The sequence below is a fragment of the Lagopus leucura genome, unplaced genomic scaffold, assembly GCF_019238085.1.
Source record: "Lagopus leucura isolate 7727_CA_CO unplaced genomic scaffold, USGS_WTPT01 Super-Scaffold_73, whole genome shotgun sequence".
NCBI classification, from domain to species: Eukaryota; Metazoa; Chordata; class Aves; order Galliformes; family Phasianidae; genus Lagopus; species Lagopus leucura.
In genome coordinates this window covers 49,600,370-49,622,133 of record NW_024962252.1, presented here as the reverse complement: position 1 = coordinate 49,622,133, position 21,764 = coordinate 49,600,370, and the positions used below count along the sequence as shown (strand labels likewise).

General features: G+C 42.3%; 1 protein-coding gene across 5 annotated transcripts in view; it reads left to right on the top strand.

The window, feature by feature from the left end:
• Positions 1-16,287, top strand: part of NHSL1 (NHS like 1) — a 163,761-nt gene extending 147,474 nt beyond the window's left edge. For 4 of the 5 annotated variants that reach the window (XM_042878261.1, XM_042878295.1, XM_042878279.1 and 1 more), the window contains 3 exons: positions 6,518-9,937; positions 10,398-10,527; positions 14,020-16,287. In XM_042878261.1, the coding sequence (XP_042734195.1) occupies positions 6,518-9,937; positions 10,398-10,527; positions 14,020-14,743 (4,274 nt within the window). In that variant the 3' untranslated portion in view covers positions 14,744-16,287. The remainder of the gene's footprint in view (positions 1-6,517; positions 9,938-10,397; positions 10,528-14,019) is intronic. The other variant, XM_042878269.1, reaches the window with a different exon arrangement.
• Positions 16,288-21,764: the final 5,477 nt, after the last annotated feature.

The following is a 21,764-nucleotide window of genomic DNA, read 5'->3' as shown; positions in this document are numbered from 1 at the left end:
GGGAGAACCTGTCACAGGCTTTGCTCATTTCTCAACTGTTGATAATCTTCAGCTTCCCTTAGGTGTTCCAGCTCTCCAGATCAAAATAAAAGCAGCCAACTGCCTTCCTGTTTCTCTGGTCCCTTTTCTGTATTTAGTGTTCTAGGATCTGTCCCAGACTAACTTTCAATTTGTGAAGCAACCAAGTCATCTTGCAAGTGTTTCTCCAGAGATCTGCATCTGTACAGTCCCAGATAGCGCTGAATGGCTTCTGCTGATCAGGACTCACTCTCTTGCAGGAGAGGCAGGTCCCACAGTACAGTATCTATTCTGTGACGCAGTGCAGTTCATCTTCCAGTAATCGTGCCTCATGACAAAAAATTGGTGCCCCACCATGTCCTTGTCTCCTAATTAGAGGGATGTAGATTTGATGGGTGGACCACTTGATGGATAAAAAATTGGTCGAAAGGCAGCAGACAGAGGGTGGTGATTAATGGTTCTATATCCAGGCCGGGAACGAGTGGTGTCCCCCAGGGGTCTGTCTTGGGACCAGTGCTCTTTAACATCGTTATCAATGACCTTGATAATGGAATCGAGCACACCCTCAGCAAGTTTGCAATTAACACAGTGGAAGGAAGGGATGCCATTCAGAGGGACCTCAACAGGCTTGAAAGGTGGGCCTGGGTGAACCTAATGAGGTTCAACACAGCAAAGTGCAAGGTTTTGCACTTGGGCCAGAGAAATCCCAGGCATTTATACAGACTGGAAGGAGCGGTCCTTGACAGCAGCCCTGCCCATAAGGACATGGGGGTCTTGATGGATGAAAAGCTTAACGTGAGCCAGTAGTGTGCTCTTGCAGCTCGGAAGGCAAACAGTGTCCTGGGCTCCATCAAAAGAGGAGTGGACAGCAGAGACAGGGAGATGATTGTCCCTCTCCGCTCTGCTCTTGTGAGGCCCCATCTGGAATACTATGTCCAGGTCTGGAGCCTCCAGTACAAGAAGGACAGCTGTGGGAGAGAGTCTAGAGGAGAGCCACAATGATCAAAGAACTGGAGCACCTCCCCTCCGAAGACAGGCTGGGGGAGCTGGGCTTGTTCAGTCTGGAGAAAAGGCTGCAGAGTGACCTCACTGCAGCCTTTCAGTACCTAAAGGGAGCCTACAAACAGGAGGGGAATCAACTCTTTGAAAGGGTAGATAACTGCAGGACAAGGGGAAATGGTTTGAAGTTAGGGGAGGGAAGATCTAGTTTGAATGTCAGGGGGAAGTTCTTTACTATGAGAGTGGTGAGGTGCTGGAAGAGGCTGTCCAGTGAGGTTTGGATGCCCTGTCCTGGAGGTGTTCAAGGACAGATTGGATGGGGTCCTGGGCAGCCCGGTCTAGTATTAAATGGGGAGGTTGGTGGCCCTGCATGTGGCAGGAGGGTTGGAGATTCATGATCCTTGAGGTCCCTTCCAACCCAGGCCACTTTGTGATTCTGTGAAAACAGCTGGTTCGAAAACGCTTCAAGTTTTCTGCCTTTGGATATCTTCTTCCTCTGCCAGGCATCTTGCTTTCTTTTTCTTCTAAGGAAAGTTTCTTTTTCATTTTTAAAAGGGTGTCTTAGAAGTTCATGCTTTGCATGTGATTTAATTACTGTTTCTCACCTTATGGTATAATTTAGGACCATTATTCTTTACTCCATCTAGTGTTTTTCCCCTTCCCCTTTTTTTTTCCTTATGCATAAGGATTTAGAGGATCAGAATGATCTCCTGTGCTTATTTCCCATCAGCATATTTCCCTGCCTCCCATTTTCAGTAGATCACCAGAGATTGCCACTTGTGAGGCCTCCTGTCAGTCACTGTGGGATATGACTAACATCTGAATGAACTCTTCGCTTGCTTTCTGGTGGCTCAGCTCAGAACCCCTGTTGTTACCGGCCAGTGTCCCTTGGGACTGTTGGAACTTCTCCCTTGAAAAGTTATAGAGGAAAATATTACATCCTAAAAAATGTGGGCATTTGGTTCAAATTACAACTTTGAACATTCTTTGGAAAGAAACTCCCCATTATTTTGCCTTTTAGCTGATACTGGTTTTGAAGCTATAGTTTGTCCACCTTGCTTGTCTTCAGTACTATTCAAGCAGAGTATTTTGGAATAAGCAAGTATCATATGCTTTTGAATAATGGGGAATGAAAGATAGTGGTGTCTTTCAGGGATATATTGCTTACCAGAGGCTGGATGTTCAATTGGTGAAATGAACAGAACCAATAAAACTTCTAGTTCTCTATATTTTCATCAGAATTTTCCCTTGTGGGAAGATATGCAAGATGATTGCAGGGTAGTTTTTTAGCCAACAGGGTGGAAAAATATTTTGATCCTCTGCAACATTTTTCTCCCCTCTGTGACAGTACAGATGCATGGTGCACAGTCAGAATTCCTAAAATTACTGTGAACCTGATGTATTTGTCTGTTTCTTTTTAAGCATCTGTTAAAAATCTTTGGTATGAAAACTAGGGTAAAACACTTCTGACTTTTTTTTTTTTTTTTTGTAACATTGGTGAAGTAGTGGTGCCTGAATAGTAACTTGGCCAGGTCTCCAGGTTTGGAAGATTGCAAGGTGGGGCATGAGAAGAAGAGATGAAAGGAACAAATCTAGGAATGTGCCTATGGCACAAGAGACAAATGCATGTAGTAGAAATGATTAGTCAGAAGTAGTCTGGGAAAAGGAATTGTTTCTATGTACTAGTTGAAACAAGTGATACAAGCTGTGATACCAGCACACACTTTATCCTCTCAAATCCTCAGTTTTCTGTCCTCCTTTCAATGCATAGGACCTTTCTGCTGCAGCAAGCTGCTGGTGCCACTAGGTCTGCTAGAGTCACAGGGAGCCTTCCTTAGCTGTACCCACCCTTGGGGATTACTTGTAGACCTGTTCTTTTTGCCATCGAGTTTGTAGAATTGGTCTCAGTCCCCATCATATGCATTTACCACCAGTCAGGCACATGCAGGTTGCACCAGTTTTCCTATCTTGAATCAAGTGCTTGGAGTTGTGGTATGCATTTGAACCTTTTCTCTGTGTTCTCACGCAAGAGATGTTAAATATACTGTATACTTTGCTTGGGTTCCAGGTACTGGATGTCCTTTGCTGCCAGGCTCTGTATTGAACACATGTTAGGGAAGACTTGAGACATTACTTCAACATTTTCAGTATAGCAGGAAGTAGCATAACGAAGAAGAAAGGAATCTTAGATTTAGGCATCCTGTGGTGGACGTAGTGCTGACTGCAGTGCTGATGGACACAAGATAAAATGCAAAGAAGTAGTACATTAACAGTTTTCAGCCATATTTATCATACTGCTTACAAAGGCAGCAAGGACCACTCTTAGATATATGTAACGAGAAGATTTTACAAAAAAAAAAAGGATGTTCACCTGTATCTGAAAAATCAAGACTCTCAGGAAGATTCCACACAGGAGGGATCTCTAGCAAGAGATCCTTCATCACTGACAGTCCATCCTGAAAATGGGGTCCTAAGGGGTGGAGCCAGGTCCTTGAATTGCCTTCACGGCAATTCCAAGGTCTTTTCTCTGGGTGTTCAGTCAGTGGTTCAGACCATGACTCAGCTGTTCCCATACACCACCATATTGCAGCCAGTTCTGACTTAGTCATGTTTAGCACCTGCATCCTGATGTCTGTTTCTGCAGGGTTGGTTTTTGTTTGTTTGTTTGTTTGTTGTTGCTGTCTGTTCCAACTAGATGGTTTCGTGGATTATATATTTTTAAAACCTCTAAGTGAATTCCAGCACTTTGGTGTTATGGAAATCTGGTAACTTCTCTGTTACTTAATCAGAGATTTTCTGATAAAGGTAGCAATTTTGATGTAATATTGAGTTAAGAGATTGAGCTGCTTCATATAATTGGTTTGTCATCTTCTAACTGCAGTGCCACCAAAGGCAGTTTGATTTCAAGAATTTTTGGAAAACAAACAAAGAAAAACAATTTTCTTTCTAGTTACTGTAAAGTAAAATAGTGCCAACCATGAAAAGCCCCTTCCCTAAACACATCCAAATAATGACAGGATCTAGCCGGTATTTTGTACCTCTGGGCTCTTTTGCCCTCCCTTGGCAACCAGGGTTGTCAAGTTTTTGTGCTGTTGAGGCAATTTACATTTCCATGCTTGCATTAGACTGGACCCAGGCTACATCTATGCTGGTATTAAGCACAGGGTAAGGGCTGGTGCTCAGCAGCATCCTGCACTCGCTCACTTTGCTTCCTCATTAGCAAGCTGCTCAGGCACAGCAGGAATGTGGGTACAGTCATGCATACGGGAACAGAGCTTGGCTTGGATTGGTATGAGGAGTCTTTGGCCTCTTAATTAGTAGCACGGGGGTTTTAGATATAACACCGTGCTTTGATTTTGTATTTCACACATTTTAAAGTATAATTCATATTTGCAATCAACAGTATGTTCCAATAGTGCATTCTAAAATTACTGGGTTTGGAAGAAAGATGGAGGAGTTTTGCAAGTTCAGTGTTTTCCTGCTTTGCCAGTTGCCTTCCATAGCAGTAACTTTTTAAACAAGCATAAGGTATCCATGTATGTTAAGCTGCTTGTGAAGTGGACTGCTTTTAGCTTCTCTTGTGAATACAAATAGATGATGTGCTGAAATGAGGTTCTGTCAGCCTCAGGTCAGTATTTATTAGATACACAGTGCTTACAGCTTCATTCTGCACCAGCCGTCTCGTTCCCTCCTGTATGTGTATATGTGTATTTCAGAGTGGTAGGAAAAGTACCCCACCTTTGTGGCTATTTATGTAACTTGGTACACAGTTTTTTATCACCAGATGTTACTCATGGCTAACAGTTGTCGTTGGGGATGTCACAGCTCCTATGTATACATATCAAAATTAGACATGTGTAATGTCTGCTTTGATGGTTTTTTCTCTCTTAACCCAAGAGAGACACTGATACTTAAAAAAAAAAAAAGGAAAGAAAAAAAAAGATGCAAAGCAAAAATAAATTATTTTTCTTACCGTACTGTACGTTCTTAATGACTGTACCAAATATGCAAATACCTATTTTGATTGGCTGCAGTAGCCCATCTGTTCTGACAGTATCTCATATTAGATTATCCAAGACGTTTGCCAGCGTCTGAGTATCTAGCTTTGCTCTGAATCTCTACAAGAAGCAGAAAGAGGCTACATTTTCATGAGAGCAAGAGAAATCTGCACAAAGCAAACTTAATGGGCTTCAAGCTGCTAAGAGACTTATGTGCCTAGGGAAAAGAAGTAAACAATCTTTTTATGTGTGCTTCTTTCACTGCTGCCTTTTCAGAGCCCTCTTTTCCTTATCCTAAATGCCTCTTGTGCTTGGCTAGAATAAGGATAATTAAATGTCTTTTAAATGGTGTTTAAAGCTGCATGATAGGAATACCTATCCTCCTGATCCAGTTCTGTATAGTAAATGCGAAAGGAGTGCAGTCCTGTTGAGTATGCTACTACATTGCTTCTGAGAGGAGCATTAAGGCGGAGATTTGAAATAACCAGTTTTCCCTGCAGTGACATATGCAGTATCCTTACAAGCATCTCCAGCAGCATGGCTGCCTCTTGTGTATGCTATTTATAAAGTAGTGCAACTGAATTGGGAAGCAGGAGCTCTATGCAGACTGATTTTAAAGCTGTTCCCTGATTCTTCATTTTAAAAGGTACCAACACAAATGTAAATTTAAAAGAACCTTAGGATTCTTTCTGCTGACCCAGCGATAACTGTACCTTGAATTAAAGCTTTTTTTGCTTTTTTTTTCTTTCCGTTGTCCTCTGCTTATGCCAATATGTGATTATTACATCATTAAATAAAGTACAGTTATTTTTGGTTTTCTGATGGTGCCGAGATTGGGACAACCATATGTAGTGGAGATTTTTCTTTATGATAAATAGAAAGTAGCCGTGTGGAGAATTCAATGGCAGTGTTTTTTTATCAGTGTCGCTAGAGCAAACACATTATTTGTGGTAAAACAATGCATGTTTCAGTGTGTTAGCCTCTTTGTAGAAGAAAGGCATGGACAGCTCTCCCTGTCTGCTGAACGGTTTTTCTGAAGCATAATGCTTTTAAAAGGCAGATTTGATTATTCACATTAGTCTTCAGATTTCCTTCCCCTTTTCTTTATTGCATGAGGCATTAGCATGGAAGCACACTTCATATTTCTCAGGCTTTTGTCTGTTCCTGCTGCTTTGCCTCCTGGAAGTCAAACAGTGCTACTTGGTTTCTGACACAACTGATTACTATGGAAATTATTACCATGTCATAAAGAGAGGATTTCATGTGTCGAATGTGCTGCGAATGCAGGTGGTTCTGTAAGCAGAAGGTTCCCAGTAATAAAGAAAAAGGGAAAAGAAATGCAGAAAATAGCTGTGCAAAATCCATAGTTGCAGATTCTTCTTCAGAAGGCACAGCCTTCAAGAGACTGGGGAGCAAGCTGGGTTTTTTTCTTTTTTTTTAATCACTAAGAAGATAAATGTGAATTTGTGCTTCAAGGAATAATTATTTTATTTTGACTCCAGCAGTTGGCACTGGCCAAAGTGATTTCCGAGGGCACTCGATGTATGTCCCAGATCACAGTTCCACGCTAGGGCGACTTGACAGCTATCGCTCTGCTATGCAGCGGTCTGAAACCAAGGACACCAGCTGCCAAACTGAAGAAGTTAAAGTTGTGCCTCCTTCAATGAGAAGAATACGAGCACAGAAAGGACAAGGCATTGCAGCTCAGATGTCTCAGTTCTCCAGCTCATCTGGAAACATGTCCGTGATGAGTGATTCTGCTGCAGTTATATTTGCTTCTCGCCAGAATAGTGACATAGGTTTCCACAGCTTGCCTCGGGCTGGTGCAAGAGTGTCTCTGCAGTCCTTAGAACAGACCCAGAGCATCTCCAGACAGACTGAAGACATTGCTGGCACTTTGCCCCACCAGATAAGTAAACTGCAGGTGGATGATGATGTTGTGCATCTGAGAAATAATGCCACAACAGGAACTCTTGCAAGGCCAAAGTCTCAAGAGGTAAGAAGTTATGACAGTGAAAAGTCTACTAGCCCAGCATGTGTAGTCTCCCCTCATGCCACCTACTCAACAAGTGTCATACCCAACGCAACACTCTCATCCTCCTCAGAAGTTATTGCTATTCACACTGCCCAGAGCACTGGATCGCTGGATAACAAAATTAGCAGTTCTGCTGTGTATGCAAAGCCAAGAGACAATCCTGTTGCCAACAATGCAATAAGTGGGAAAGAAGATCACCATTCTTCAAGTGGTAACTGGAGTGAGAGTAGCTCCACACGTCACTCACAGACTTCAGATACTATCCCATCTAATACTGTCATGTTTCTTTCTCTTGGTGACTCTGCTGTCTCTCTCAGCACTCCTGGAAATGTAGAGGCTGGTTCTCAGAGTGTGAACTACAGCTGTAGAAGCAATCTTGCTTTACCAAACCAGTCCCAGGACAGCGATGGTAGGAGTGAATCTAGCTACTCAGGGGAGCGAATGCAAGGTGCAGTGAGCAGCTCAGAGCACTGGCTATACAAGTCTGCAGAAAATAGTGAGACTGCGTCATGCAAGGTAGCTTGTACCACACCAGGCTGTGCCACTCCTGGCAGCAACCTTAGCAGCAGCAGCCTGGAGAGGACGTCAGTCAAAGAAGATTCTACTTCTCTGTACTCTGTAGACCATGATGGTTATTACAGCTCTATGAGCACGGACTCTGGACTGAAGTCAGGCACGCCATGCTATAGTGCTAATGGTTTTGGTAATCCCAGAGACAGTGTGATTAATGTCTTTGAATCAAAGGAGAAGAAACATCAAGATGACCAGCCAGGCCAAGGTGAAAAATCCCTTGCAAGAAACATCTCTCTAAAAAAGGCAAAGAAGCCGCCTTTACCACCATCTAGAACAGACTCACTCAGAAGGATACCCAAGAAAAAAGCACAGTCCAATGGACAGGTACTTGATGAAACCCTCATTGCCACCCTCCAGCATTCTCTTCAGTTGAATCTCAAATGCAAAAATGGCAGCTCCCCTTCCCAGAGCCCCTGCAGTGACTATGAAGACCCCTGGGTGTTGCGCTCTCGCAGCCAAAGCTCAGTCAGTGCAAGCAGCAGCATGATGTCCACTACTGCCCCAAACCTGTACTCCATTTGCACAGTCACGCCCTCTCAGAGTGAAACAAGCAGCATCAAGTCGGAATACGCTGACCAGTGGGGTTACTACAGTGACTATGCTGCAGTGGCAGATGACCAGATGAAGTCTCCAGTGACCCATTCTACCAGTACCTCTTCTGCTCTCAGTGATTACAGCATCAGCCACTTCAGTGATGGCTCAAGGGCTTCTGTACCACAAGTGCCCACTGGACTGGCCAAACCAAAGAGCACTTCTCCAGAGAAGACCCACCGAGTCACATCGCCATCCAGTGGGTACTCCAGCCAGTCCAATACACCCACTGCACTTACTCCAGTGCCTGTGTTTCTAAAATCTGCGTCATCAGGAAATGGGAAATCCAAGCTGAAACCTAAAGTGCCTGAAAGGAAATCTTCTCTTCTGTCTTCAGTCTCCATTTCTTCATCCTCCACTTCTCTTTCTTCAAATACATCTACTGAAGGGAGTGTGAGTGTGAAGAAATTGGACCACTCGAGCTCTCCTCCAGATTCTGGTGCACCTCCACCTCCTCTTCCAGCACCTCCTCCACATTGCCTTGAGCTCTCTCCGCCCTCTTCCCCTCCTCCTCCCCCAGCAGAAGCTGTGGATCTATCACCATTGCCAGCTTCTCCCACATTTCCCCCCCCTCCACCAGAAGCCGATGTAAATTCTTCCTTTGCTCACAGTGTCCAGTGGTTACCACAAGAAGCTTCCATCGGTTCATACTCTTCCCCTGTTCCTTCTCCTCCTATTTTCCCTTTAGTTGTCCCACCACCAGCGCCACCTCTTGATCCCAAACTGACAAAAGGTGCAATGATATGCCCACAGTATTCATTTAAGAAACACGATCAGGAAGATTCTTGCTACAGTGCTGTGAAACAGCCATTCAGCAAGCAAGATGCATCAAGACCTGTGATGCCCTTAGTAACCACCAAAGCATTGCAAATGGTGCAGCTGAGGTCTATCAAAAAAGCAACAGAAGGGGACCCATTACCTGAATCTGCTTCTGAAACCATGTCTCAGGAAAAGGGTGTTGTAAGTTCATCATCACAGTCTTCCTTAAGGCCGTCTCTCTCACTAAGACTCAGTAACAGCTTAGGTGAAGAGGAGATGAAGATTCATGGCAATTCATTAAAAAACTCACCTCAAACACTGGCTCAGAGTTCTCCTGTGATACTCTCTGACAATATACCCAAGCTTGAGAGCGATCAAAATTCTGCAGTTACCATGGGTCTAAACAAGTCTTTGGAACCGGATTCTCTAGGGTCAGCTCCAGAAGCCACACCTAAGTCGCCAGTGCGGAGCGAAGACTTCCATTCTGGCATCCCACTGCAGGGGTCACCAGCTTCTCCAGACAAGACTCAGGTCGTTTTGCCAAACAAGAAACCGCCTCCCATTTCAAAAAAACCCAAACTGTTCCTTGTTGTACCACCTCCACAGTTAGATCTCACAGTGGAGAAAATAGCTGAAGTGAGTGATACTGTCAGATGCACATCAAGCCCGACTAAGAGAGACGCTGTACTTACACACTGCGAGGAGGCGAGAAATTGCCTTACAGATGGACTCGGCTCCAGCAAGATGGACTCTGGCAGCCTGGTTCCTGAGGGAGGAGCTGCCGGAGTCACCTTCTCTGAAGCAGTGGGAGCTGGTGCCTTTGTGGTACAGCCCGCTGCATCAACAGTTCAAGAGGAGCCCAGGCAAGAGGAGCAGTCAGCTTTTGATGAAGGAAGCAGCTCAGGCAGCAGCCAAGACAGCGGCAGTAACACTGAAGGACACCTGTCTCAGGAGAACGAAAGTGGTGAGTCTGCTTTCTCTGACTCTTCTTCCGACGTAATGATAACTGTGCTAGAGAAGGTGGGGAGTGAGGATAGCTGTTGTAGCATTCATCTAGTCTTCTGTAGAGAAAAGGAGCTCTTGCGATAGTTAGAGCTAAAAGCCTGAGGGAAGTTGCAGGATTAATACTTGTTCCAATTCTATTCTGACTTCTCCCCTTTGCAGACAGGGAAATAAAAAGTATGCTTTATTTACCTGTGCTGGCAATAAAACATCCTATGAAGAAATTGTTAGCTTTGTTAATTTTGTTTGCATTTTAATGCAAATGATAAAAATATTCTTTCAGTATTGTACTCTGCGTGTGTCTGTACAAGCAAAGGCATTTCATGCAGCGCAATTTCTGAAGCAAAGAAGGGTGGTTTCAAGATTATAAACCTGTTGGTTCCCGTGGCAGACTGACAATATTGTTCATTATTTCTGTGTAGCCGAGGTGTTTGAGTCAGAAACAGCAAATAGTTCATTCCTGCCAAGCAATAATTATGGGGAAGAGACGGACGGAGCAGCAACACCAGCGAGACCGAGGACTACTGAGGATCTTTTCGCAGCCATTCACAGGTACTGCAGAGATTGCCCATTCCATACAGTCTTGTCTATTATTTCTCTCAAAAATTAATTGATGTTGTTTTACTAAAACACCCCATTACATGTCATTGCTTCAACTGAAAGCACATATTTATTGGCTTTCTACTAAGACTGTAGAGGAAAAACGTATGGAAAAGAACGTGTTTTACTGCTTTACAAATGTATTTGATCTATTCTGAACTAAAAGCTACCTGATAAAATCAATACAGATTGCATAATGAATATCCTGCCCCTTAAATACCAATTTACGTCTAGTATTTATTGTACTGTTCTCAATCTGCCATATTAACTCTACTGTTGCTTTTTCTGTGTAGCTTTTTGTTTTCATTCTTGTTCTCCATCTCTTTTTACTCTTCGCTGCTTATATGGTGCAGTTTGGGACAGAGGCTCAACGCTAATGCTTCATGGCAAGCGTGGCTGAAACTGGCAAGTAACACAACATGTCAGTCATATGGCAAACCATATGGCAAACGCTGGATTATAGTTTGCCATAATCCAGCCTGAAATCGGGTGTTTTGTGTCAAACTGGTTCATGAATGAAATGTGCAGAACTGGCTCTTATTAATGTCATTATTCATTTCCCTTAAAAATGAAATAGGCAACTCATTTCCCGTGCTGTTCTCGTTAGGCTTGGGAAAAAACAAACAAACAAACAAAAACCTACAAAATACAAAATGAAATGTGTGCACCATTTAAACAGTACACACAGAAGATCATTACCGCTCTCTGAACTACTGAGCTTGCATTTAGAGTAGAATCAGTGTAGTGGTAGTGCCATCTTGTGGCTCTGTCTTTTACTTCAAAATCTGCAGAGGCTATTCTCTTGGTCGCAGAAGTGCTCAGTGGAATCCATGTATATTTCTAGTCAGTTTGCACATATGTGCATGACTTCTGCATCAGGAACAGTGAGGGATGGAAAAAGTCTTTTTGTGAGAACACAGCTGGGATTTAGGAGATGTTACCAAAATTACGTATATATATTATTACATAAAGTTACATACGTATAATACTGACCTTTTATAACTTACTGTTATCCCTTAGGATTTGGCCTTGTGGAGCTGTTCTAAAAATGGCCTGTTGCGATCATGCTGCATGGCGTTCACTAGGACTGCGACATGTCTGTTTTTAGAATAAAGTGTTCTGGCCAGTGACCTTTTCCGTTATGTATGCAGATAGAGAGTATATCTGTGTGTGTGTGTGCACATACTTGGAATTCCTGATTTTATGGGGAAATGGACAATGGAACTGGATGTGACTTAGTTAAAACTGCTTGACACATTTGTTGTAAAGACCTTGCTTTTGTTGGCTTTAGACTTGAACCACTACTCTTCTTGGTTGAAAAATGTTCCCTCTCCACCTTATTTCTAAGGTCTAATTTCAGTAATTGGCACTCCTGAATATGTGCTTTGGAATAGGACAAGAAATTTAGTTGTATGTGCGTCAAAGGTAGGAAGAAAAATCTAAGTTTAAGAAACAGTTTTGTTCAAATATGTGTCCTATCTATGTCTGAAAAGCCACCAAAACCAAATTTGGTTCTTAATTTTAAGTCTGCCTGAATTTATACATGCTGAGAAAAATTGCTTAGGTGTGGACAGCAAACTGACCATTCTGCTCTGCATTCACTGTGTTGTTGAGTTCTGTCAAGCCAGAATAACCAAATTTTTCGCCGCAGATCTTTGAAATTGAGTTATGCTCTATATTTCTTTGGAATTTAATTTAATTTGGCAGCAACACAAACTCAGTTCTGGAGTGTTTAAAGATACCCACAGGCAGCCAGAATCCTACCGAAGGGAAGTCTCTCCCATGTAACACAAGTATATGTTTACACACAGCTTTACAGAGCATCCAAGCAACAAATCCACTTGCTACCTGTGGTACCAACACCCGGTTCTATCTATGCAATATGCTAATGTTTGCCACTACCAAAATAACAATTCTATCCTTATGTTATCTTCTGTTGTCCATTCAGCCTGAGGATGTCAGTTTTACACTCTTCTTTCAAAAAGAAAAGTGGTGGTAGTGGTGGCAGCTGAAAATTGCAGCTGTTAGAGTTGCCTGTGGGGAGTACCACAAGTGATCTATTTGTGAAATTCACCACTTAGAGAGGCAGAATGCTTCCTAAGTCTTGGCAGTTTGTGGCAATGACTGTTGCTGCCACCCACTTAGCTGATGGATTCTGTTCCTTTGTTTTATACTTTTCTCTCAGTAAGCTGCAATGCATAAAGACATTTGAGCTTGCCTTGGCAAAATGTCAAACTCCTTAAGAGAAAGTATGGCTAAAGGTCACTTGAAGTAGAAACTCCTTTCACAAGGGGAACAGTCAGCATTGAATATGCTTGATAAAAATTAAAAATGGAATTATAGTATGATAATCTTGTCTTTGTATCAAGTCTGCTAACTTGCTTTAAACTTTTGGCAAGAAAGTATCGGTAAAAATAGCATTTATTCAATCTTTTTTAATTTATTCTTGTTTAGTCTACAAAGGAGATAATAAACATATGAAGATAAGCAGCATTACTACAGATAAGCAGCATTAATACAGATAGGAGGCATGTAATACATCCCTTTCTTTAAGATATTATTTCTAACAGTGGAAAAATGTGGAAAGAGAACTCCAGTTTCCACTTATTTCCAGTCCCGTAGTTGTTTCTTAATTTTATTTTTGTTACTTTTGTTTTCATTAAACTAAAACCACTGGGACCCTTCATTTGAGAAGATAAAATTCAGTCACATTCAGGAACTTCACCGATTCTTCATTTGAACAAAAAGTTGGTAAAGCACCAACAGGACTGTAATTTTTTTTCTGTGTATCTTATTTAGAAACTGGAAAGCTCAGTTTTCACTGTTCGTGTTTGGGTTTATGGATGGATGGTTAGGATCTGCTTTGTTTACTTGACCTTATCTGTAGAAATAATGCATTGCAATATCCTTTTGTAAAGGCAGGTGCACTGAACTGCACTGCCAGTTCTCCAGGGAAGATCAAATTAAACAGCTAAACAGACTGACAATAAAAAAAAACAAAAAGCAAAAAAACTCACATCCCAAAAAAAAAAAAAAAAAAATCCCCACAAAAAAGCCCAACATATTTGATGGCATATTTTTAATCAAGAAAAATCACATTGAGGATTATCTTCATAATTAATTAATCTTAGCAATTCAGTACTGACTCCAAAAAGTCTAATTTGCTAAACAGATTCAGCGTTTAGACATCAGACTTTTGTAGTTTCGTTGTTGCAGATTTGCAGAAAAAGAATAATGAACATAGCTTTACCTCCAATACTTGCATTAATGGCGATGCAGTTTTGGTGGTGTTCTTCCTCATATTTTAGATTTAGATTAATTCTCCCTTCTCCCTCTCTCGTCTGTAGCTTAATTCATTGCCATCCCTCTAAGCCGAGTTTAATTAGGAGTGGTAAAAAATTTCATCTTTTTGTTTTGTTTTTCTTGTTTGTTTTTCAAACTTAGATCCAAAAGGAAAGTCCTTGGCCGTAAAGATTCTGAGGACGATCGTACCCGCAACCATTCTCCTTCACCCCCCGTAACACCCACTGGTGCTTCCCCAACCTTATCTACCCTCAAACAGGCAGGATCTATTCAGAGAAGCGTTCGCAAGAGCAGCACCAGCAATGACAACTTCAAAGCCCTGCTGCTGAAGAAAGGGAGCCGCTGTGACACCAGTTCCCGCATGTCAGCAGCAGAGATGTTGAAGCACACAGATCCACGGTTCCACCGAGCCAAGGTGGATGCCTCTCCCGACCTTTCCGACAGCCCTGCCAGCTGCTCGCCCAGCAAGAGCAAACGGGCCCAAGAGGAGTGGGCCAAGAGTGAAGGCCTGATGCCGAGGAGCATGTCCCTCTCCAGCACTAGGTACGGCCGATCACGAACACCACCCTCTGCTGCCAGCAGCAAGTACAATGTTCGCAACCGCATCCAGAGCAGCCCCATGACTGTGATTAGCGAAGGAGATGGGGAAGTGGTGGAGCAGTCAGAGAGCAGGGCCCAAAGGACTTTGGACGAGCAGCAAGAGAGGCAGCTTGATGTATTTAACAGTGATGAAATAGACATGAGTGACTTTTCGTATTCTGAGGAGCCAGTCTGCAAGGAGTCCTTGGATCCGACTCAGCTGGACTTAATGACTCAGCCGGGTACTTCAAGGAAGTACCTAAGTCCTTCAGCTGAAGAAAGTTAAGAGGCAGTGACAGATGGCGTTGGATATTAGTCTAGAAAATGACAAAGGACTAGATTCCAGAAGAAAGCCCAGATCAGGACAAGTTTACTTCGCTGAGCATTTACTCCATGAACTGCATGTGTGTGTTTAAATGCTGAAGCAACGGTAGTTCTGCATGGTTGGGGTGGGGTGGGGAGGACTTGCTTTGAATGAGTGGTCTGTGGCTTAAAGAAAGTAACAGCTGAAACTGTTGTGTGAAGCCTTAGAGGTCCTCTTGGGGGCGGGAGTAGGGGAGTTTTCTCAGAGCCTGTAGGGGTGTGAAGTTTTTCTTTTTCTTGAGACTGCATTTGTGCAAGTAAAATTTAAAAATAAGCCTGCTAAAGAGGAAGAGGAAGGCTTCTGTGGTACAAGCTGGACATTTGCTTGAAAAGCATTGTTAGTGCAGTGTAGTGCATTTGTTAAGCAGAGAGGTAGGATGAGGATCCTGTGGAAGATAGTAGGGTTGGTGCTGGGGCCACGTGGCTTCTTATTCAAGTATGCCCCAGCATTAGATGAAGTGCGTCCTGCTAATGCCAGTAGGTCACCAGGTTATGAATTGGTCCAGGGTACTTTGTTTTTTCCTGAGGGAAAATGGAACACAAGTTGACATAGACAAGGGAGCCAAGTTTTTTAACTCTGTACTGGCTGCTATGCAGCCTCACGCATACACTTTGGAAAACACTCATTTCCAAGTGAACTGCTTCCTTGGTCGGAGTATTCCCTTAGAGAACTGGAACAACTGGATACGTGCAGAGGATGTGAGCAGACAAGGGAAGTGGGAGAGGAATTAAGCAGTATACTGCCGGAGTTTGGAACGGTTAAGCTTCTGAATTCTAAAATAGAATTTGAGAACTTGCACTACAGATCTGTAGGTGAAGCCTATCTTTCCAAATTGAAACTTGGGAGTTACGTTTTGCTAGAAGTCTTTCTTCCATTTTGTCAAAATGGAAGAGTTACTACTTTTCATCACTTGAAATATGGATACTTGCTAACTTTTGGTTACCAAAGAATAAGTTACAGTTACTTTCCTTTGTGATTTGCCTGCAGTATTTCTTCTCTTTTTTTAACCTTAATAATTTAGTGAAGTTTGTTTTTATTGTATATTTTACAGATAATAAAAACATTTAACGGTTTTCCAATTGTAAAGAAGACCATTAATTGAAACTGAAATATTGGCTGGAGTTTTTGGTTCTTAGTAGGAGTTAAGGTTTTAATTTGTAAGAAGAATTTTGCATCGTTTGATGGCGTGAGCAGTTTTGTATTGTTTGTAAATATTGAAAGTTGTTAAAATATCTTTTGATCTCCCTACTGTAGAATTTATACATTTTTAGATTGCTTTTAAAAAGAAAAAGCACTCTTTGTAGATTATTTATTTTAGAGAAATATGCTTGTAATCTCTTTCTTCATTCCTTTACTTGTTAGTAATGTAAATTTCAGGGGCCTTTGTTTAACTCTTCCCTTCTCAAGAGGGGAATAGTGATGAAAATGCTGTGACTTTGCTTCAATAAAGAAGGCGGCTGCCAGTTGCCATATTGTCTTTTGAGTTGATTAAAATCTCCTTCAAAAGATGTGTCCAGCAGTGTATGGCAACACACTGAATGCCACAGACCATGCATCCAACTACTAATCTACAGTTTTCATTGCAGAAGTTACTAATTCCATTTAGAAGCATCACTAAAGCATACTGACATATCCATCCCATTTTGGCATGCCAATGCTGAGACTAAAAAACCTGAAATAATAAGCTTTTTCCAGAATCATTTGTGAGTGTATTTACTACTTCTTACTTGCAACCTGTCCCAGAAAACTAAAACTATTGGAGAACCAGATTATAAGCAGAGAGAGAGAGAAGTGGAAAGTGAATCTGGCTGCACAGCAAGGGTGGGACTAACTGGTGCACAGCAAACTTTCTACCATTCGTACATGCTATTGGAACTGTTGGGTTTTTGGAGCTAAATAAAAACTTAATTGGGCAAAATAGACTATTTCAGCTATTATTAATAATCTGAATTAGATACAATTGCTAGATGTCTACTGACATCCTTTGGTGTTTCTCTCAGAGCTGTGATTGCATTAAACAGAGAGCACAGGAGTGTGCATGGAGCACTTTCAACAGCAGGTGCCAGTTCAGAATTGGTAGCTCAGATTTTTTCAGCTGTGTTGTTCTCAGCTCCAGTTCTTGCTGCTGAACTCAGTCCCAGGGCACAGCAGCTGTGCTTTCAGAACTGGCAGCAACTCTGGCATGTATGTAATTATGGTAAGGAAAATGTATTTTATGTCATATATCCAACTTCAGAGATAATTTCTTCTATTATAGTTTCTGTGTATAGGAAGGATTTGCAATTGTGGTGATCCTGCTGGTCAACAAGTACAGATTAAGTTTGGGAAACCTCTGCTAAAGACATCCAGAGCCCTTGGAGTGGAGAAAGAATAAGGAAGCTTCTGCCATGCTAAAGAAGTCTGGTGTCATCCTGATGAGTAATCATACTATTACTGGGCTTGTTCATAGTTTACAGTTGGTTTACTCATTTCCTCTAAAACAAGAATTGTTGTTGAAGCTAGATCTGAGATTAATATGTTCTTCCTTTCATTGTGAATGTTTACATCACCATTTTCCTATATTTTGCTTCCCTTGACTATGTTCAAAGTTCATTCTTACTCATATCAAATGTATGCAGCCCAAACTCCCCTTAGTATTCAAGCCCTTAAATTATTAAAAGGTATTGCATCCATAAGGCTGTGTGGTACTTACAAGTTTTCACTGTATATACAGTGAAGAGAGGGGAATTGATTAATTGAAATGAAGGATGGTTGCGTGAGAAGCAATAGCTTGGTGAGAGGAGGCTTGGAAGGCTACTGGAAACCAGTGAAAAGAATTCAGAAAGAGGTGGATTTGATGAAGAGGTGGTTTTGAGGAACCAGGATGCTGGTTCTTGTGTAAGGCTGTTGGAAAGAAGGCACAGAATAATGGTAGAAAAGGTGAAGTAGGGAGATTTCTGAGAAATGCAGTGAAAGCAAGGAGTGATGGAGAGATATTAGGCAGACAGGCTAATGCAGATATGAAGTTTCAGGTGGTGTAGGAGAGAGAAAAGGGCAAATTAACAGTTGGATGGTTGCAGTAAGGGGAAAGAAAAAACGTGGCCTTAAGTCTTTATTCACAGTATGAAGGGCGTGGAAGGCAAAGTCAGTCAAACATGGATAAGCGTTTCAGGAAAGGAAAAGGCAAAGTTGTGTGAGCTTAGAGAAGTAATAGGCTGAAGTGAGGAAACATCAGACAATACTGGGCAGGCAGCTGCAGGCTCGAGCTCAACAGTTGAGAGGGCTCCATGTACAAGAGTATATGAGAATATGGGATCAGAGAGGCTAATGCTCGCATTCATGTCTGCCAACATCCCCATGTCCATGGTTCCCACAGACTGGCTGCGGTTCTCCAGAATCACTGTACTCCAGTATTTGCTAAACATTGTCAGTCACTTCCTGGACTGAAGAGGGGTTATTTGTGCACAGAAATAAATGCCTTCATAGTATTGCAAACTAATATATCTTGTCAGGTATTCTTCAGATCCCATAGAGTTCTGGAAAAGCCATTTATAGCACTGCTCCAACCAAACATTTGCTACAGTGCATTAAGTGGTTCAAAATGATGTATTTGTCTACTTCTATAAGAGAAGATTAAAAGGATGGACTTCTCCAACAATAAAGTGTTAAAAAAATTGGAGTGGTAATGAGGAATTATTTTATCCGTTTTATTTAAATGAACTTCAGTACTCTTAAGGGCATACTCACAAAGACATACATTATGGTATCTTTCTGGTTTTCCCTGCTATACTTTATTTGCTGAATCAATTTCAGAAGCTACATCTTTCATGATTAAGTTGGAATTAATGTGCATTGAAGACAGTAAGCTACAGAGATGCTTAATAAAGAAGTGCAATGTCACGTGCTTTTCTGAGAGACAGGATAAGTGCCTTACAAGAGCCTCAGCAGCAGAATGAGTACACTTTGCATTGCCAGTGTAGCTCTTTGCAGTTAGTTGATTTCACATAATGAGTCATCAGCCTTTTAAGAGTCAATCAGTTCTTCTCCCAACAACGATAATGGAAAGTGCCATTGATTTTGAGTAGGAAATTGCCTGTTAATGATGAATCCAAATGTGTGCATATATGCGTGTACTGTGGGAGTGTGTACCGAAGAAAGAAAGCCCAGTCCCAACACACAGGATTTTCTTCTGTCTGTAGTGCAGTGCTCTGTTTATGCACCAGGTGGTATAAAAACAGAAATGCTAACCACTGGAGGAACAAAAAAGTGAAAATCTGTGAGGAAAGGCAGGCTGCAGAAGCTTCTGCGTGTTGACTATGGCTTCAATAAATCATGAATAAGTTATTTGGAAAAACAAACCAAATGTTCTTTTCCACAGATATATGAATTACAACAACAATCAGATAAGTTCTGGCAATGAATGAGAGAACAAAATGCCTTATCTGCCACCTGAAGAAGAACGCTTCCATTGTAGCAGTACTTAAGTGGTGTGGCTCTCATATTCTTGGAAAATTAACACCTTTGTTTAGACAATATTGTCAACCTAGTTGAATATGTTTTGTAATCTCCTGAAGGCAAGGATTTTTGTGCCCATTTCTGTACAGCCCAGTGTAAGAAGAGTGTTAGAAACAGCTGCTAATTGCCTTTGGATAAGATTCTGGCTAAGAATCAACCTAGTTAACATGAGTGGTTGGAGGATAATGACTTCTGTATTACAAGCTTATATCAGCCTTGTTTTCATACAAAATTGACAGAATACTGCAAAGATGCATGCAGAGTAGAACCGCACCAGGATCGATGGGGGAATCATCTGTATTTTTATCCCTGCAGAAGACCAGGTAAGTTAAAACAGCTCAATGGCACACACAAGCTCTAGCAGATCAGCTAAAAAGTAAGGAGCTCAAGTAGGCTTCTATCTTGGTGGCATCTTCATAGGTTCCACTGACTCTTTTAATATTCTACAAGGGGCAGTAAAGCAAATAAATCTGATATAGGTTCATTGTCTTGCCATAATTCTGAGAGCAACAAAGTGCAAATGTCTGTTTTTCTGTATCTTTGTGTCTGGTTGGATACTCTGCTGTATCACACAGTGCATGCTACAGTAATATGCTCACAATATTTATGGAGTCTTTCACAGAATCACAGAATCACAGAATTGTAGGGGTTGGAAGGGACCTCCAGAGATCATTGAGTCCAACCCCCCTGCCAAAGCAGGTTCCCTACAGTAGGTCGCACAGGTAGGCATCCAGGCAGGTCTTGAACACCTCCAGAGAAGGAGACTCCACCACCTCCCTGGGCAGCCTGTTCCAGTGCTCCGTCACCTCACTGTAAAGAAGTTCTTGCGCATGTTTGTGCAGAACTTCCTATGCTGCAGTTTCTGGCCATTTCCCCTTGTCCTGTCTCCACTCACCACTGAAAAGAGTCCGGCCTTGCCATTCTGCCCCCCACACCTTAGATATTTATAGACCTGGATCAGGTCCCCTCTCAGTCTCCTTTTCTCAAGGCTGAACAGACCCAGTTCACTCAGCCTTTCCTCATAGGGGAGATGCTCCAGGCCCTTCACCATCTTCATGGCCCTCCGCTGGACTCTTTCCAAGAGATCCCTGTCTTTTTTGTACTGGGTTCCTCTCTGCAGGTTTTTTACTACCTTCAAGAGATGGCCTAATACCACAGTCTTGCCCTTACTGGAGTCACTACTACCTCCCCTTTCCTACTTCAATGAAATTTGGTTGTTTTTTTTTTTTTTGTTTTTGTTTTTTTTTAAATTAGCTGATTCATATGGATTTCACAGGGAGAGTTGTAACAAGGTGTAGAAACCAGTAAGAGGAGAAGGAAGGACTGATCTCACATGCAACAATCATTATGTTAGACTAATTTCCTGAAGAAACCTTCCTTACTAAACAACACAGTCTTTTTCTTCAGTTATGTGGAAGACTCCTAGCAGTGGGACTGGTGCGAGTATGCCTGAAGGACTGGTACTGGTCCTGACTGTTTAGGTTTTGGGAAGCCTGTTAGGAATGGGGATAGCTCCCTATGGGCAGAGCACTCTGAAGACCTAGCAAAAAGATTGTTCTGATCCTTGTAAGGTGGTTATTTGATAACAGCTGAAGCTGTTATCTCCCCTCTGAAGACTAGAAAGAGTTCAATTTACTCACAGTTGGACATGAGAAAAGAGCACAGCTACCTGTGGGACTGGAAAAGCTAGACCAGGTGGAAGCATCTAACCAGTTCTCAAGACCAGCACTAGGATCTAATTGAAACTAGCCAAGAACATTTTTGGCTGTATAATGATTGTTTAAAAGTTGTTTTAATTTCTGATAAGGTCACATATGTAGCACGGTATTTGTGAAGTAACTTCTGCCTTCCTCACCATTTCTGCTCACCTGCTGCCTACTCCACTCTCTGTGATATTTCTCAGCTGTGTTATTTCCCACCTGGTGATCATGTTGGCACAGCTACCAGACACATCCAACAATCAGCATGCACCCTGCTCCCTTCTTGCTGCCTGTACTTCCTCACAACATCTCCAGCCAGTCCCTCCTTAGGGTATCCATGGCCCAGGGCTGGCTACCAGCATGGACACTCCTAGAGAAAGGTGTAAAGTAGGAGAAAGTAAGCACAAGCTCTGCAGACACCTGATGGCAGCAGGAGAGGAGGATCAGAAACTAAGCTTAAAACAGGGGGGAAGCACTTGTATCACTGATATACAAGACCTGGCATTTGACCAGGTCTCAGTGAACACAAGGTGCCAGTGCCTGCTTGGTTCTCAGCAGTTGTCTCACTGCTCCAGGACAGAGAGCCTCTTGGCCACCTCTCACAAACATGGGATGATCCCAGTGGAGGCTGCACAAGCAGATTAATGTGATTAACTCAGCGAGTGTGAGGAGGGTGAAAATGGCTGCTGCCAGTCCTGTGCCACCATTGCCACCTGCTGCCATCACCTTCAGCTGCCCTTGCCTGAGTC